General features: G+C 37.6%; 1 protein-coding gene across 4 annotated transcripts in view; it reads left to right on the top strand.

Moving 5' to 3' along the window:
• Positions 1-18,592, top strand: part of SATB2 (SATB homeobox 2) — a 218,708-nt gene that overhangs the window by 94,261 nt on the left and 105,855 nt on the right. For all 4 annotated transcript variants that reach the window (XR_006205634.1, XM_042949625.1, XM_042949623.1 and 1 more), the window contains exon 7: positions 15,533-16,005. Coding sequence is in view for 3 of the 4 variants with exons in the window: in XM_042949625.1 (XP_042805559.1) it covers positions 15,533-16,005 (473 nt within the window). In the remaining variant the exon portion in view is untranslated. The remainder of the gene's footprint in view (positions 1-15,532; positions 16,006-18,592) is intronic.

The raw sequence follows: 18,592 nt of genomic DNA, 5'->3' as shown, positions 1-18,592 counted from the left end.
AAAAAAAAAAAAGTTTATTGGTCGTGTCAACAAGTGAAAAAATGGCGGGTGGGAAATGCCATGGACCCTACCCAAGCTCAGGTGTGGGCCAATTCCTTACTTGGATCTTAAGAAGCTCATTCTAGCTGTATTGGTAGCTGCTTCTTTGGCTTTAGCTTTGTTCTTAAATGTTCATAAATGTTAAAATGTAAAACAGTCATTTGTCAACAATGTGGTTTGTAGATTAAGAGAAACAAATTTGCTATCTGCTTATATTATTTATTTAAATTTCTTTTAATGTTTATTTACTTTTGAGAGAGAGAGAGAGAGCTCGCGCATGCGTGCGAGTGGGGGAGGGGCAGAGAGAGAGGGAGACACAGGATCTGAAGCAGGTTCCAGGCTCTGAGCTGTCAGCACAGAGCCTGACTCGGGGCTGGGCTCCAACTCACGAACCATGAGATCATGGTCTGAGCTGAAGTCGGATGCTTAACCGACTGAGCTACCCAGGCATTCCTCTGCTTATATTATTTATAATGCCATTTTAAACATATGCTTAAAAAAGGATGGAAAGGTGAAATGATATTTTTTCTAGCTCCCTCCTTTCCTTCCTCATCTATCCATCCATCCATCTATCATATATAATTATTGCTTGAAAGAAGTAGAAGATACAGTTCTTGGTTTCCAAAGGCCTACATCTATAAAATTAGTTTGAGCATCCATTTTATGTACCTGGCAGGATTCTAAGTGGGGAACATTACATAGTCCCTCCCTGTAAGAAAATTACAGTCACAGTTAAATGACTAATTTTAATTAAACAAATGTTTAGTGAGTGCTTCTGTGACAGGCCATTTTCAGTTCCAGAAACAACAAGAGATGTCTAGAAACACATGAGATATGTTTCCTACCTCTGGTTGTATTGCTGTCAACCTAGCAGGGGAGGTAGCCCTCTATCTAGTGAATATAGTGGTAGTGCAGAGAATGGTCCATAAGTTTTACCTGATAAGTGTTAGGTTGTGGGTGAAGGTAATTTGAAAAGCAGTCCATGAGTTATACCTTAAGGACAGTGGGATTTTGCAAGGAGAAAAAGAGAAGGAAGAATATTTTAGGCAACTGCAAGTTTTTGGGCATAGATGCAGAGGTGCAAAAGTGCAGGGATATTTAGAAAATTATGGGTGGTTGTCCAGTGTCTCTAGAATGACAGTACATTTATCATGATACTGTCATGTAAGAGATGTCCAGAATGGCTAACATTTGGTGAAAAAGAAATGGTAGGGCATGGCTAGGTGTGGGGTTAATGATAGCATCAAACAGTAGGAAACAAGCAAAGCTTTTTTTAGGATCTGGTTATAGGGAACATTTGTGTTATAATGATGAAAAATAAGGTTGCGACCTTACCTTGGGGAACTCTGAAAGTTCAGTTGAGGTATATTGAGAATTGGTGAAAACACTCCATCATCGGGAGTGATATGATGGAAATGGTGGTTTAAAAAAGAAATTTCTTTAGGGGAGCCTGGATGGCTCAGTTGGTTAAGTGTCTGACTCTTGATATCAGCTCAGGTCATGATCTCAGGGTTGTGGAATTGAGCCCTGCATTGGGCTCCATGCTGAGCATGGATCCTGCTTGGGATTCTCTCTCCCTCTTTCTCTCTGCCCCTCCCCAGCTCATACTTTCTCTCTCTCTCTCAAAATAAATAAATAAACTTAAAAAAAAATAAATTCTTTTAGAATTAATCTAAAACTATGTGTGGGGGTGAGTGTATATAGCAGGAGAGGAGGTAGGTGGGAAGGTTAAGGGCAGTATGTGCAACTGGGAGGAAGTTGGCAAAATAAAGTCTATTGCATTCATATATGGAAGTGAAGATAGGGAAGTGTGGCCTTGGCTTTTGGTGGCAGCAGTGAAAAAGAGAGAAGTGACCAATGCAATATGTGTGTGGGAAAGAGAAAAAGAAATCAAAGTAGAATCCAAGGTTTTGAGCGTAAGTGACTTTTGATGGTTTTGACAGAAATAGGCCAATATAAATTGAGGTTGCGGGTACTTCAGTGAGAGTTGATGAACTAGGTAGAAATATCCATTGGGCCATTCAAGATGTGGAACCAGCTGACCAAAGGACAGGACCAGAGGATAAATTTTGGAGCCAATGTTTTCAACATGATAGTTAAAATACCACCAAAAAAAAAAAAAACAAACAAAAAAAACAAAAAACAAAAACATTCTCTAAAAAAAGAGAATGAGAACACGAGGGGATTGGAAGCTTTGAAAGGAAAATGGCCTTGGGTTAAGAAGATGGGAAGAAAGTGAGGTTTCATGGAAGCCAAGGCAAGATGGGTTACTAGTGGAGAAATGTTATCAAGGGTACCAGGAGGAGGAGAAGAGATATTTGGAGGTTCTTAGCTTTGGCAGAAAGGGGACCATAATGACATTGGAGGAAGCTATTTCTTTGTAGTGTGATAACAAAGCGAACATATATGCATCTCAGAAGGGAATATGGCATGGAAATGAGAGCAGATATTGACTTAGGAAAGGATATAAAAGCAGCTAACTACAGCATTAGGAATAAGTGTAAACTACACTCCCCACCTCCTCTCCAGTATTCAGGAGAAAGAGGATGGAGCCAATGGAGGCCAAAGACTCTGGAGAGGAAGAAGAGTGCTAAGCAAGAGTTCTCAAACTAGGAAGGGATGGGATCTGAGGCACAGATGATGCTTTGCCTTTGAAAGAAAGAGAAATAGCCATATCTTCTTTAGAATCTGCAGGAAAGGAAAGGAGATGAACAAGAAGACAGGTTTTGGAGATGGAGTGACAGGTAAAGAATGAAACAAATCATACCATAGGTAGCTGTTGTGATTAACCATCAGTAAAAGAGAGAATGGCTGGGATGGGGATTGGTGAGGAGAATGCCTGAAATAGGTTATGGACCAACCATATTTGGGCAACAATGGGAGCGTTGGGACCCGAACAAGGTGACATAGTTAAGGGTTTACAGTGGTTCAGGTCTCTTCAGTTAATTCTTACCTTTTCCTTACGGTATGCTTTAGATTTCTCAAAGCTTCCGATTTCCATTTGTCCTGCCCAGAAACAAAATGAGAAACTCAAAAACAAAGATAGATCTGGTGGTGCTAAATGAAGAATCTACAGTTGTGAAATGAGTTTTTGTATGTAGACCGGGAAGTGTCTAGCTGATTAAAAATCTCGTATGACTGTGGTGACATCATCTTATTTGGGGGAAATCAATGGGTTAGAATCAGAATTCTCTTGGTTTCTAGATCAATTAAATAAAAACTATTTGTTTTTCCTTGGAGGATATACAAAGTTAAAAGCTGAAAAGCACTTATCAAGTTCACGAGGTGCTCAAAGCTAAGTACAAGTACTATGTAAGATGTTAGGTCTAACGTGATAATTGCCTATGCTAGACATTGTTTTACAAGCTATTCACCTGATTGATGATAGGCATTCATTTCACCTTTTTCAAGAATTTGAGATTATCTAACATAGGAATCCTGAACTCCCAAGGGAACAGACAAATCTGGACTCATAGAATATAAGTCAGGCTATGAGTTCTAACATTGGACTTTCCAAGCTGTCATCTTTCTAAGTTTCATGTTTTATAGTAATTTTGACTTACTTTTGAATAATGCCCCTATTAGACCAAAAGTTTTTTGAAAAAACATCTCAGGAACACATCCATTTTGTGCCCTCCTCAAAAGCCCTGTGAACATAGGACTTTGAACATTGTAGATACTTATTTTGTTAAATAATAATAGAATTGAATTTAATATATGAACTTATTTGAACGTATGCATTTAAAACAGTTTTGTTTTTACACATATGATATTGTGACTAATTTTATTTGCTATCTGATGTCTTAATTGAGAAAAAATACAATCTTTGCCTTTAATTCGTATTACAAGTGTCCTTAGCAAATTAGTAATGGGTTAAAACCATTCTTTTTTTTCTGTATTAATTAGTTATTGAAGTAAAGATTTAGCAATAGTCAATTCCACTGAAAGAGACAGTAACACCTTTGTTAAGTAAAAATTAGAGACCTACAAAAAGCATCCCTTTAAGGTTTTTCCAGCTAGTTTATTGAATATTTTCCTTAAAATAATGGCCTAAGACATTTAAGTCCTGTAAAAGCAAACACAATGGCCAATGGAAAAGAATGAATTATGGGTTTATTGTTTCTTTGATTAACTTTTCTTTAATAGTCTGAATTTAAGAATTAATACACATAGAATGCCAATTGGCAAAGGGAGAATGCTCCTAAACAATAAAGTTATTGAAATGCAATTTTTTTCTATCGTGGTATATTCACCTCTGAAATTATAGTTTCAGATTAAAATAAAGAACAAAAATAAATAGATAAAACTTACTTTAACCTGTACAGAGAGTTACAGGAATACTCAAAATGACCAATGTTATCAAACTATGATAAAGCATTGTTTGAAACCAAAAGGGACACTAGTGTTCAGATGGGGAGGGGGCAGCTAAGATTACAGTAGGGGTAGAGGTGGGATAATACTCACTTTTTCCATGGAACATAATAGGTCCTATGAGCTTTTTTTTTGCCAAAACACCAAGGTGTCCGGCTTCAAGTGCTTTATGGTAGATATATATGTTTTTGTGGATCTTAATATGATGGAAAAAGGAAGTTGATAATAAGGGGAAAATACACCTAAGAAAACCAGTCATATGGTATTATCACAATGCCGGCTGGTATACTTCACTTATGGGGCTGGAAGCATTTTCCTTCCAAGCCTTGTTTTATTAGGAGTTAACAAGTTGGCTCTGAATATCTTGCTCTAGGCAGAGACTTTGCAAGCAAGTTCTCAACCCAGAGACAGATTCTCTTTAACAAATTTAGAGAAAAACAAATCTTTAACTTTCATAGTCCTAAAAGACTTAGCTTATTTTTCCCCCTTTTACCCTTCAGTCTTTTCAAGCTCCTACTATTTTTCTTTAATTATATTCAGTAAACTCTTCTGGTAATAGATTTGTTTGTTTGTTTGTTTTAATGGTGTGGGATTTACATTTGATATATATGGAATATTAGCTTTAGCTCTGGAAATCATGTCTGTATGTGTTAACAGAAAATGGATTTTATATAACAAATGGACTTTGTACCTCAGTTACTGCCTAGAACAGAATAAATCAGAAATATTTTCAGTGATTGGGCATATATTCAGTATTGGCATAGGGGTGCTGTTATGGTTTGTCAGGGAAATTAGTGTCATGACACCTTTTAAAAACAGTTTAAGTCAGTGAAAGACTTGGGTGGATAGTATGGTTAATTAGTGATAATATGTAACCCACCTCAGAGAGAAGAGTCAAAGTAAATAGCAGGTTGAACCACATGAAATTGCTATTTTTATAGATTAAAATTAGATATTGCCAATTTCATATAGTTCAATCATATAGGAATTTATTGTGATTGCTCAGGGTTTTCAGGTTCTTACCTGTATTATGTGACTATGTATACCCCCTTTTACTTCTTGTTGTTTACATGTTTCGAAGAAATACTTCATATTTACAGAGTTTATAAAGAGTACTTGCCAAAGCTCTCAATTGTGTGATTCATGTCTTTCATCAGTCAAGTGGGAGTCCATACTGATGACACTCATTTTGGGACAAAACTTTTTTGGCTTCAAGAAAAATAAAAGAATTGCAGATTCGTGAAAATAAGTATAATGAGTGTGAATTTGTATTATGATACAAGTATGTATTGTGTATGTGTGTGTGTGTGTGTACATATATATATATGACTAGAATAAATTGCTAATAATAAAATTGGGATTGAATGGAATTATGTTTTATCATCACATAGAAATGCATTTTAAATTATAGGCAGGTGTTACAGGCCCATCTGTGTACCAAACAGTTAAATTTTCTGAAGCAAATCTATAGGTTGACTATGTAACACCAGTATTACTCAGTACTGTATCTGTAGGCGCTGGCATCATTTCTGGCACATAACAGTTGATTAATAGGTTCTTATGAATTAAAACAATAAACAAGTGTGAATAATCCTGTTTTAGTGATTAGCTACTTCAATTGTTGAGGAATCAGTGATTTCATCATTTTTTAGAACTGACCCACTTTTTCAGTCTGTCACATCAGAAGGGTATACAAGGCATATACTAGAGGCATCAGGTTGCACCCTTACCTTTCAGATAGCCCATCCATCCTCATGTTGCCAATGGGTGTACATGCCTCGTGCAAGGGTGTGTACACATACAAATAGAGTAGCAGGACTTCTCTGTAGGAAAGTAGATCTGTCCTGACTCAAATCCTACAATTAATAATAACCACATGCCCCCAGTTGGGCATTTTAGCAGAAGCCGTGGAACAAAGGCTTTAAGGTCCCAAAGACATAGGTTTGAATGTGATTCTTTCTTTAATACGTATGTGATATGATTTTTTCTGAGCTTCAGCTTCTTCAATAAAGTGGTCATAATAATATCTGTGTTATACTATTGTGAGAGTTCAATGACAATGATATGTCCAGGGCTTAGGTCAGTGCCTTAGCTACTGTATAAAAGGTAGGGCTTCATGTTGCCTGAAATGCCAGTATGTTGTAAAAGAGGTACATGAGCAAGATAGATATGAGAATTTCTGCACTCATCATAAACATTTTCCTATAAAGGGAATTTATTAAAAAGTATTTGTGACATATTTAGGCCCTGAGAAGTTGACTTTGAGTTATGCAGAGAAAGAGAAAAAACTAGGTTTTATTGGTCATGTGGTTTGTTTGTTATGTTTATGAGGCTCAGAGCCAGCAGCTATAATCATTTTGAATATTTCTAAATACTTATCTACATTTGGACAGCTATTCAACCTTGAACAGATCACCTGACCTCTCTGATATTAGTTGGGATCATTGTCTCAAAATTGGGCTCCAAGTTTTGGGGGCTAAGGGGTTGGGGAGCAAGGAACTTGGGGTGGAGGTTTGGAAATCCAAAGCAGTGATATATTCAGGAATATCTTTTGTCTACACTCCAAGGTTTGGGTACCAATTCGAAATTATCAACTTGATTGGCAACTTTTCTACCAAGAGTGTCAGGGGCAAACCTGTGTCATACCTTTATAGAATCAACTCCAGAGTACTTTCTGAGTTGAAGGAGTCACAGAAATTTTGCCATTCCCTCCACCCCGCTTTCTTTGGCTTATATTCTTCTACCCAGGGCTTTTAAGAGAGGTTCTAGGGAATACTGGAGTGTTATCTTATTAGGGAATCTATTAGCACTCATTCATGCTAATCCGTTTACATTTGCATAAGCATCTTAATAGTTTAAGGAAAAAAATCCATAGGCCAGAAATTTCTCAGTGCAAAACTGTTTACCCAATTCATTGTATGCTTTCTAAGTATGGACAGACCCCAAGAGTTATTTCACAAAAGCAACTGTGTTAAGGTTTGCATTAAAATACGAGGTTCATAGTTCTGGAAATTGTATCAGTCTTTTAAGCAGTATTGGTAGATAAACCTGCAAGAGCAATACTACATCTACCGTGAGTGTCACTACATAAACTGCTATTATTCTTGTTGCAATAGGGAGTTTGGCAAAGAGAGATGTCTTAGGAAAGTCTTAGATTCTTGCCATAAAGAGTCAAGAAGCAGAAGCAGGTATTCTGAGAAAGGGAATTGTTTTGAAAATCCTAGCAGCAATTCTCTTTAAGACACTATTAGGTAAGTAACCTGGAAGGTTGCTTTAAAACCAATTTGCAGATAATCCTCCCTATTTTATAGGTAATCTCAATATCGCTCAGAAAGTTAGAACCCAGGCCTTAAAAACCCCAGTTTACTCTGACACCTATCCTATGCCAGCTTGCTGTGATTGACAGGTGTCTGATGTATGCTGATCAGACACTTCTCCTTTGACTTTTAAATTCTGAGTATATTTTGGGGCAGTTAGTCATGGAGTATATTTTGAATATTGAAATTTTACTAGGTTTACTTTACATAACATCTATAACAAATAGACATAATAAAAACAATGAAATACAACTGAGAGAAGCAGTAAACTAAAGAGGAAAACTTGTGTGTGTGTGTGTGTGTGTGTGTGTGTGTGTGTGTGTGTGTGTGTGTTTAAGTTTGGACATTTTCGATGCCTATTTATTCCTTGGGAAATACAAATAAGACATTAAACATTTGCTTTTTAAAAATACTGTAGAACATATATTTTCCTTCTTTTGGTTGATGTAAGTATAACATGTACACATTTAGAGCATATTTTATTCCTTAAGTTTTTTTTTTCATTTTTATTATATTAACTTTTGAAACTTAAAGCTGTATTTGCGTAGCATTTCTATAAGTTTAATTTCAAGAATTGTGAGATTATATCATTTTATTTCCTGTCTATTCTTCTGCATCCCAATTTGAAGGCCAGAATATGAACTATTAAGCCTCATTTGGAGAAACTGAACAGCAACATATCCCTGTGTATACTGTGTGAGGCCATGTGATTCTGTATTGATAATGAATTCTTTTGAAGTATAGGAATTATTTTTAAAAGTGATATGATGTAACATGGCATAGTGACTTGAAAACAAGAGAAGATTGCAGTTCTTTAGGTGACCTTTGAGAAACAGCAGATGTTTGTCAGCGTGTCTTAATCAGGAAGTTTTGAAATGGGAAGCCTAATCTGTTAATCATAATTATACAGAGATTTTCTGAAACTTACAGTAGTGCTTTGACAAAGATCTTTCACATAGATACTGATCATCTAAACTTTACTGATACAATTCTGAGATAGTAATATTTTTCCTGTGGTAAGACTGATGTCCAGAGAATCTCCACCTTGCCCCACAAGGAGGCCCCACAGCTAATAAGAGGTATGGATTTGAGTACAGCTTTTTAATACCAGGTCCAATCAGTATAACATTTATCATCAACCAAAACTAAAGATTTTTCACAGATAATAAAATTTTTTAAATGGTTATTTATTTTTGAGAGAGAGAGAGAGAGAGAGAGAGAGAGCATGAGCAAGCATGAGTGGGGGAGAGGCAGAGAGAGAGAGAGGGAGACAGAATCTGAAGCAGGCTCCAGGCTCTGAGCTGTCAGCACAGAGCCCAACGTGGGGTTCGAACCCACGGACTGTGAGATCATGACCTGAGCCAAAGTCAGATGCTTAACCGACTGAGCCACCCAGGCACCCCAGATAAAGTTTTTTAAATGCTTATACATTTATAATATAGTGAATGTTAAGTAAGATTAGAGGGAAAAAAACAGGACAACAGACTGACAGTTAATAAGTGTCTGGTGTAGCCTCAAAGACAACAGTATAAAAGCAAAGACAACATAGAACAGTGAGTCTCAAACTTTAGCATACATAAAAATTACTCATCTCAAAAGACAATCAAGGGCACCTGGGTGGCTCAGTTGGTTGAGCGTCCGACGTTGGCTCAGGTCATGATCTCAGTTTGTGAGTTCGAGCCCTGTGTTGGGCTGTGCTGACAGCTCAGAGCTTGGAGCCTGCTTCGGATTCTGTGTCTCCCTCTCTCTCTCTGCCCCTCCCCTGCTCACACTCTGTCTTGCTGTCTCTCAAAAATAAATAAACATAAAAAAAAAGACAATCAGTGAAAACAAAGATGATATAGATGTTGGTGCTTAAACTTTCGTGTATGTAAGAATCATTGGAGAGATTCTGATTTCGAGCCCATGAATTTGTGTTTCTAGCAGTCTTCCAGGTGATACGGATTTTGATGGTTCAAGGACTATACAGCAAAGACCTGAAATACACAATGTATATAAAACATAAGTATATATCAGGGATTTGTTATAATTAAATACTTGACTTCCTGGATATAATGTAAAATCGCTTGAAATAAAATGAGATTTTTGCGGGGTGCCTGGGTGGCTCAGTCGGTTAAGCGTCAGACTTCGGCTCAGGTCATGGTCTCGCGGTTCGTGAGTTCAACCCCCTTGTTGGGCTCTGTGCTGACAGCTCAGAGCCTGCAGCCTGCTTCAGATTCTGTGTCTCCCTCTCTCTCTTCCCCTTACTCTCTCTCTCTCTCAAAAATAAATAAACATTGAAAAAATGAGATTTTTGCACCAAATATCTTTTAATTGTAATGCAGATTACTCCATGGGAGGAGTGTGACTTTCTAGTCTGTGAACAACCAGTCGCAGCCAGCAATCATGGCCACTAAATAGCTACTGTTCATATGGTGCACTTGGTTAGAACATCAACTCTGTGAACTTGGGGAGGCTTTAGGAACCCCTCCAGTTCTAAAGCAGGGCTACAAAGGGCTTTCCTACTTCAGAGTTAAATGGAATCCCAGAAGCTCAGGGAGTGGTTAGATAATGGTTTCACATTCCCTAAACTCAGTCACAGAAAGCTCAGAGGAATCTGTAAGATATCCTGGAACTCTGAGTTCCTCAGAAACTTGAGCTGACTCCAGATCTGAACTGTTCACCTGCAAGGCCCCTAGACGGAGACCCTTTCCCACAGGTTAGAAGAGCTACAGAAAGCCTCTAAAGCTACCAGGTATAGAAATATTTCAGCTCCACTTGCCTTGACAGTTCTTTCTTCAAGCCACATCCTACTTAGAAACTTGAACTTGAAGCTGGAGGTATCATTCCTTCCCAGGCACACAGATCACCTTCAGGACTTTGGCAACAGTAGAATCAAATTCATTGTGAATTAAGTTACAACTCTGATTCAAAGCCCTAGAAGTGGTGTGTTTTATGTCTCTTTAATAAGTAAGCAGTTTGGCTCTATTGAGAAGATTTTTGGTTGTGAATGTGAACATTGCTTTCATCATCAGAGGCAGGACTACCATTTGTCCTTCACTTTTTTCCAGGTTTTTTTTTTTTTTTTTTTTTTTTTTTTTTTTTCCTATAGCTAAATATTGCAGACATTGAGATGGACCCTCAGAGCCAAGGTGTTGTCTCTGAATTTGGTTTAGTTTAAGACAGACTTAATATTATGTTTCCTTAGAGTAAAGAAAAAAAACATAAAATCACATACTGCTGTTAGGTCTACACCTCAGCCATTGTGATTACTTTCAAATAAATTTAAAAAGAAAGGAAGAGAGGGGCACCTGGGTGGCTCAGTCAGTTGAGCGTCCAACTTCAGCTCAGGTCATGATCTCACGGTTCGTGGGTTTGAGCCCCACGTCAGGATCTGTAATGACCACTTAGAGCCTGGAGCCTGCTTCAGATTCTGTGTCTCCCTCTCTCTCTGTCCCTCCCTGGCTTGGGCTTTGTCTCCCTCTGTCTCTCCAAAATAAATAAATAAATGTTAAAAAAGGAAAGGAAGGAAGAGAAAGGTAGAAGGGGAAGGAGGGAGGGAAGAAAAGGAAGGAAGGTAGGAGAGAAGGAGGAAAGAAGGAAGGAAGGAAGGAAGGAAGGGAAATAGAAAAGAAATAATGAATGTCCAAACTCAATTTTTAGATGGAGTCTTGTGCATTGTGATGCTCCTCTGACCTTTTTTTTTTTTTTTTTTTTAAAGCATTTGTCTTTCACCTGCTGTGGCTTTAGAGGCTAAAATATTATTATGATATTTTTATGAGAGTGGTAGAAAAAAAATGAAAAAGCTTTTCAAATTTAGCAAAGTCTGTACAAGTTTTTACTGAAACCATTTACTGCTCTGGTCAGTGGAGATGTAGCTTGTTGATGAGTATTTGATTTTTAGGCATTCTTAAAAGTGAGGCCTTCTTAAAAGTGAGGATGATGATTTTTTTCTTTGTTTCTTTGTTTCTTTTTTTGATGTTTATTTATTTATTTTTGAGAGACAGAGAGAGACAGAGAGAGACAGAGAGAGAGACCAGGGGAGGATCAGAGAGAGGGAGGGAGAAACAGAATCCGAAGCAGGCTCTAGGCTCTGAGCTGTCCACACAGAACCCAACACGTGGCTTGAACTCAGAAACTGAGATCATGACCTGAGCTTAAGTCAGAGGCTTAACCAACTTAAGCCACCCAGGCTCCCCTTTGTTCTTTCTCTCCTGGCTTTTGTTTGTAGAGCTATCAGGGACTGAAAAACATTGACAAAGGTTCTTCATTTGACCAAATTTTACTCAGTCTTTTAAATCTTCTCCATGGCCCATCTGTGCATTTCCTTGTAAAATCCAGTTTGAGCAAGAACCCTGTTAAGTCAGTTTAACCTGAACCCCCACCCTTGATATCTGATCACCCCTCGATATCTAATTGGGTTCCTCATCTCCTGTCATCCCCCTCAGGTGATGTTTGAACACCCTGGCCTGTTTTTGGCAAAGAAGCAGGTTAGGTCAGTTTAGCCAGAACTCCCCTTACTCCTGATGTTGCCTCTTAGTAATTTTCCATCCACCCATCCCTACCTTGCTCTTTGTCTATAAATTCCCATGTGTTTATGCTGTTTTAGGATTAAACCCCTTCTCTCTCCCCCACTATAAAATCCCATTGCAGGCATCCCTTTACCTACTGCGATGGTCCTGGATGAGGTCTGCCTTACCACCTTTAATGAGTGCCATTGAGTATTTTTTTCTTTAACAACTTAAGGGGTATCTTTTGTCTTATAGGCAACGTTTTAAGACTCGTAGTCTGTGGGCAGTGTCTGGTTTTCAGAAATGTTTTGTTTGGTGTTTATTGCAAATGGATTTAGTTGCCAATGCTTGAATAATAGGCACTATCATGTAATAATCCAGATTTTCCATTTTCTTGAAAAAAAATCTGAAGAAATGATAATATGAGAAAGGCAAAAACTGGCTGAGGCAAGGTAGTGTCTGCTTCCTCTGGACGGGGCAGGCTTTCCCTTACTTCCCCTTGTGCCTCTGCGGTTGGCTTCTCTGGCTATTTTCCTCCACCTGGAGGTGTAGGCCTTTGCCTTTGCAATTCCTTCATTATGGTTTTCTAAGTACTTAGTACTTCATGGTGTTACTACGTGTCTGTAAGGACACTTCCACAGTCCGGTTTTTAATTATATGAATTTCTAAGGATCTGAGAACTCATAAGAAAAGGAACATACTATGCATAATCTTGAAGGAATATGGAATGACATTATTCAGATTCATATTGCACCAATTCATACAGGTTTCTTGGAGCTCTGATGTTAATGCTTAATTGTGTGCATAATTATAACACTATAATTGTGTGTCAATAGAGCTTTTTATTAATGATGTGATTTAGATATATTTCAAGAAAGTAACTCAATCAAAGTTGAGTTACTCAAATCAATCAATTAAGCCATTGAGAAATGAAAATACTGAAATTTTGGAAAATTAGCTTTTGGTCAAAGAATGCATGCTATAAGAGGATGGTTCTATATATAAGTAGAAAAAGAAATGGACAAGAGTTTTACATCTTAAGTACCTGAGCACATAATTTAGTATTTTAATTTGCCTTTATTTTGGCTGAATTCAAAAGGAATTAAACAAAAACGAACCAAGTGTCTACTAGGGCCAAGTATTTCTGTCTATAAAGTACAGTTTTACTCAGAAGCAGTCCATGGTTTCTGCACTTCTTTTAGTAAAGGAATCATAAGAGTGATTCCTGTCCTGGGCAAACTGTGTTAGATTACCTTTTGAAGGCTCTCAACCATGTGCTTGGTTTGGTTTTAAGATTGTATACCTTAAAGTTTAATTAATACAATGACTGAAAAATGCTTACATTTAAAGGATAAGATTAACATAATTTGTTCACCTTGAACGATGTGAAGGAAAGGTGAATAGAATGATACGAATTACATTGAAAAGATTAAGTTAGCAATTGAGACTTTAAAGAAGTCTGAGGTAAACTTTACTTACTTGGGGGTTCATAGGAAAGTTAAGCAATCACTTTGCTTTTTTAAGCAAAGCAGTAATAAATACTGTATATGTCTCAATATAAGGTGATCCCAAGACACTAATGTTTATTTCCCCAAATGAGAAGTTTTGAATATATAAAATAACCATTAAGCATATGGATAATGGTCAAATATTTACTTATATTTTAATGTATTAACTTCCACCTATGTATATTAAAATCACATATTACATAGAATATTAATTAAAAATACTACTTTTCTCCACCCTTAAAGTTCATGTGATTTGGCACTCATGTCTCTGCCATTACAGAACCCGTGTTTGGAGTCACCTGATTTTCTAGCACACACCATTTCTGTGAAAGTTCTTTTTGAGACTTAGTACTTTTTTGATAAAAATATGATTCTGACACTCCAAACCATATACCAAACTACAGCATCATTTACATAATAATGGGACAATTATTTTTAAAAATTTGTCCTGTGGGTGACTACTTCTTATTTTCAGCATGTAACCATCTAAAGTAGTGTTCTTTAGGGGCGCCTGGGTGGCTCAGTTGGTTAAGCGGCCGACTTCGGCTCAGGTCATGATCTCACGGTCCGTGAGTTCGAGCCCTGCATCAGGCTCTGTGCTGACAGCTCAGAGCCTGGAGCCTGTTTCAGATTCTGTGTCTCCCTCTCTCTGACCCTCCCCCGTTCATGCTTTGTCTCTGTCTCAAAAATAAATAAACGTTAAAAAAAAAAATAAAGTAGTGTTCTTTAAAGTCTTAATAGTCTTTTGCATGATCATATCTAACATTTGCAACTCTAACAAATAATTACTAAATCTGTTTGGAATTTTTACTTTAAAAAACAGATACTGTTAAGTTACATCTGCAAGGATTTAAAACTAGGAATGATGGAGGTTGTTTCAGCTTAAATGTGTTTTCTCCAAACAAACCTTTGTTTTACATAATAACATAATACAGAGATTTAGATAAGGATTTAACTGTGAGGTGATTAATTCACTCCTTCCTGGGAAATATTCTTGGGAGAGGAAAAAATTCTGCCTCATGCTTGAACATATATGATACTTTCTTTTACTTCTACCTTTCCAGGTTATTCCTTAAATCTTCACTAGTAAAGTGCAATAAAATGTAATAAGGTAGCTATCTGGGGGGTAGGGGGGAGGAAGCATCTTATTTAATGAAAAGTCAAGAAGATGTTATAAATATTGTTTCTTCCTTATCCTTGTGCATAGAACAATCATTAACATATCCAATTTTTACAGAAATATTCCTATACCAAAGATAGCAAGTGAGTAGATAAAAGGATATACTTCATGGCACATATTTTCTATGAATGTTCCCATAGTTGTATAATACTTATTGTGTGAGATTTTTATTAGGAGGTAGCAGTTAATTTGGCAGGAGATGTTGTCCTTGTCATTTCCTGATAACCATGAACTACACCATTAACCACAAACTACAGAAGATGAGAACAGCTGGTGTTTTTATAACAGAGGGTGATGAGGGAGATGAGAGAGCTTGGGAATACGAGAGGATTTAGAATTGGTCATGCTTAGTGGTTTCTGTCTTAGTTATTCAATAAAATGCCTACTTTTAGGAACTGAAGAAAAATGAAGTAGTAAATATTATTGCTTTCATATCACCTATGAAAAAATTATTATAACATTTTTCAAGGAAGGAAAACTCACTTTTACTCTTGGGCTTCCAGCTTCATATGAAAAAAGTTTATGTCATTAATATACCAAAAATATGATAATTTTGTACTGCATATATTAGCAATAAATTGCACCAATGAAAATAATGATGGATTTTCATTTTTTATCTCTTAACAGTGGAAAGAGTGGAACGAGAAAACCTTTCAGACTATTGTGTTCTGGGCCAGCGTCCAATGCATTTACCAAATATGAACCAGCTGGCATCCTTGGGGAAAACCAACGAACAGTCTCCTCATAGCCAAATCCACCACAGTACTCCAATCCGAAACCAAGTGCCCGCGTTACAGCCCATCATGAGCCCTGGTCTTCTTTCTCCCCAGCTCAGTCCACAACTTGTTAGGCAACAAATAGCCATGGCCCATCTGATAAACCAACAGATTGCCGTTAGCCGGCTCCTGGCTCACCAGCATCCTCAAGCCATCAACCAGCAGTTCCTGAACCATCCACCCATTCCCAGAGCAGTTAAGCCAGAGCCAACCAACTCTTCTGTAGAAGTCTCTCCAGATATCTACCAGCAAGTCAGAGATGAGCTGAAGAGGGCCAGTGTGTCCCAAGCTGTCTTTGCAAGAGTGGCATTCAACCGCACACAGGTATGCTTAGCATTGCACATGATAGTTGGTGGTTGAAATGATACTAAGGACAGAATTGTGACATCTTCTTTATCTCTTCAAAAAAACTTTATCGATCCCAGAGCACACAGAATTAACTAGTAATCCTTAGCTCAGGAAATACTTGATACGTGCATAGCCATAATTAATTAATTTCAGTAAATAATGAATATCTGTGAACCCATCACCCAACTCAGGACCCAAAATGTTATCAATGCTTTGGGCCTACGTGCTCCTTTCTTTCCTTATCTTCTCATCTGCTTTTCCCCAGGTATAACCCTGATTTGAATTTTGTGGTTAACGTTCACTTGTTTTTTAAAAACTAGTTCTAAAACTACTTACGTACGCACAATCTATTTACTTTGTTTTTGAACTGTATAAAAAGAATATCATTGTATGTCATAATTTCTATAATTTTTTAAGTTTTTCAAAATATACAAGTTAGAGTTGAGATTGATAAAGTGGGGGTGGGGGAGGTACCTGGGTGACTCAGTTAAGCATCTGACTCTTGATTTCAACTCACTTCGTAGTCTAATTGTTCAGGAGGTTGAGCCCCGTGTCAGGCTCTGTGCTGACAGTGTGGAGCCTGCTTGGGATTCTCTCTCTCCCTCTCTCTCTCTGCCCCTCCCCTGCTTGCTCATGTTCTCTCTCTTTAACAAAATAAATAAACATTAAAAAAAAAAGATATTGTTAAGGTGGTAATGGATAATTTACTCATATTTTTCAATATTTTGAGGTAATCACATGCCAGTATAATACCAAGCAATAAAAAGATAAACAGTTTATCTATGTAGATCTTATTCTATTGAGGACCTCACCTCAGAGTTTCTGATTCCATAGTCTGGGGTAGGACCTAGAAATTTGCATTTGTAGCAAGGTCCCAGGTGATTCTGATGCTGCTGGTCTGGTAGCCATATTTTGAGAACCCTTAATTTGGTCCTTACATGAGTAACTAGAAAGTAAAAGTGCCAATCTCAAGGAGCTAATGACCTAGTAGTAAAAAAACCAAAATATATTCAGATAACAAAAGTAAAATGTGAAGTAAGGTGAGTGGTGTAGGAGAATAATGATGGTTGTAGTGGGTATCTATGGGGAGCTGGGGGTAAGGAATACTTATAGTAGGATGAATATAGTGAGTCTTGAAGAGGACAGTAGGTTTAAATTTGATCACCCTACTAAATGCAAGGCAGGAAGCTAAGCTCAGTGCAGATGCAAAGATGAAAAAGATCATAGGCAAGCACCATATGTAAATACCTGACTTGAATATTAAGTTTCTGGGGAGTTAGACCTTGAAGGATAAATAGAATTTAACAGGCAAAGATGGAGAAGAAGGGTACTTTAGGCTAAAGGAATTAACAAGAAAAGTGCTGAGTCAGGCATGTGTGGGAATAGTTGGTAGTTGATAGCAAAGCTAGATAATAAAACTTAAACGGGGAAATAGATCAAAAAAGGTCTTAGGGCCATGCTAGGAACTTTGAACCTTATTTAATAGGCACTAGAAGCCATTGAAGGTCTTATGTAGGAATATGCTATAATCCAATAATCAGAATTGGACCTTAGGAAGATCTTTTTCTCTCTCATGATAGCAAGAAGGTAGGAATATCATTTAGAAGGCAGCCATAAATATCCAGCTGAAATGTGTAGAAGTTCTGAACTAGGCTGGTGGTGGTGGGATAGAGAGTACAAAATCAAGAAGAATTGTGGAAGTAAAATTGACAGAAAGTGCAACCACCTGAATGGATAAAGAGGGATGGACAATAAAGATAATGCCAAGGTTAGAGCCTTGTGGCTGAGAATAAATCTGTAATTATTTAGAGAGTCAAAAAGAACATTGAAAGAGATAGTTGGAATAAGTTTAGTGATTATTTTGGATCAGGCTATTTTGACTCCGAAGTGCTGGCAGATTTTTCTTTCTTTCTTTCTTTCTTTCTTTCTTTCTTTCTTTCTTTCTTTCTTCCTTCCTTCCTTCCTTCCTTCCTTCCTTCCTTCCTTCCTTCCTTCCTTCCTTAATGTTGATTTATCTATTTTGAGAGAGTGGGGGAGGGGCAGAGAGAGAAGGAGAGAGAAAATCCTAAGCAGGCGCTGCCCTGTCAGTATGGAGCCTGATGCAGGGCTCAAACTCACGAACTATGAGATCATGACCTGAATCGAAATCAAGAGTTGGACGCTGAACTGATTGAGCCACCCAGGCACCCTGTACTGGCAGATTTGTTCAAATGAAGGTATTCAGAAGTCATTCAAAATATGAGTTTGGTGCTAAAAAGAGTTTTCAGGGTTAGAGAAAGATTAGAAATTTACTGACAGAGCCTGAGATTTAGAGAGTCGAGGGAAGGAAGAGGAGAAACCATCACCACTACTCCCACCAGGAAAAGAGGTAAAAGAAATGCCAGTAGAGATGGGAGCAGGTGGAGATGGAAGAATAGGGAGGTAGTAGTGAGAGTATACAGAACATGAATAAAGAGTTTGCAGAAGGAGACTTGTCCTTGTGAGCAAAACTAAGACGTCTGGGCATGAGAAGCTTGAAACCATGCCATGAAATTTGGCAATTGGTTGGGAGAGACCTTTGGCA

This window comes from Panthera leo, chromosome C1, assembly GCF_018350215.1.
Source record: "Panthera leo isolate Ple1 chromosome C1, P.leo_Ple1_pat1.1, whole genome shotgun sequence".
Lineage (NCBI taxonomy): Eukaryota > Metazoa > Chordata > Mammalia > Carnivora > Felidae > Panthera > Panthera leo.
This window is presented reverse-complemented; position numbering and strand designations above follow the sequence as displayed.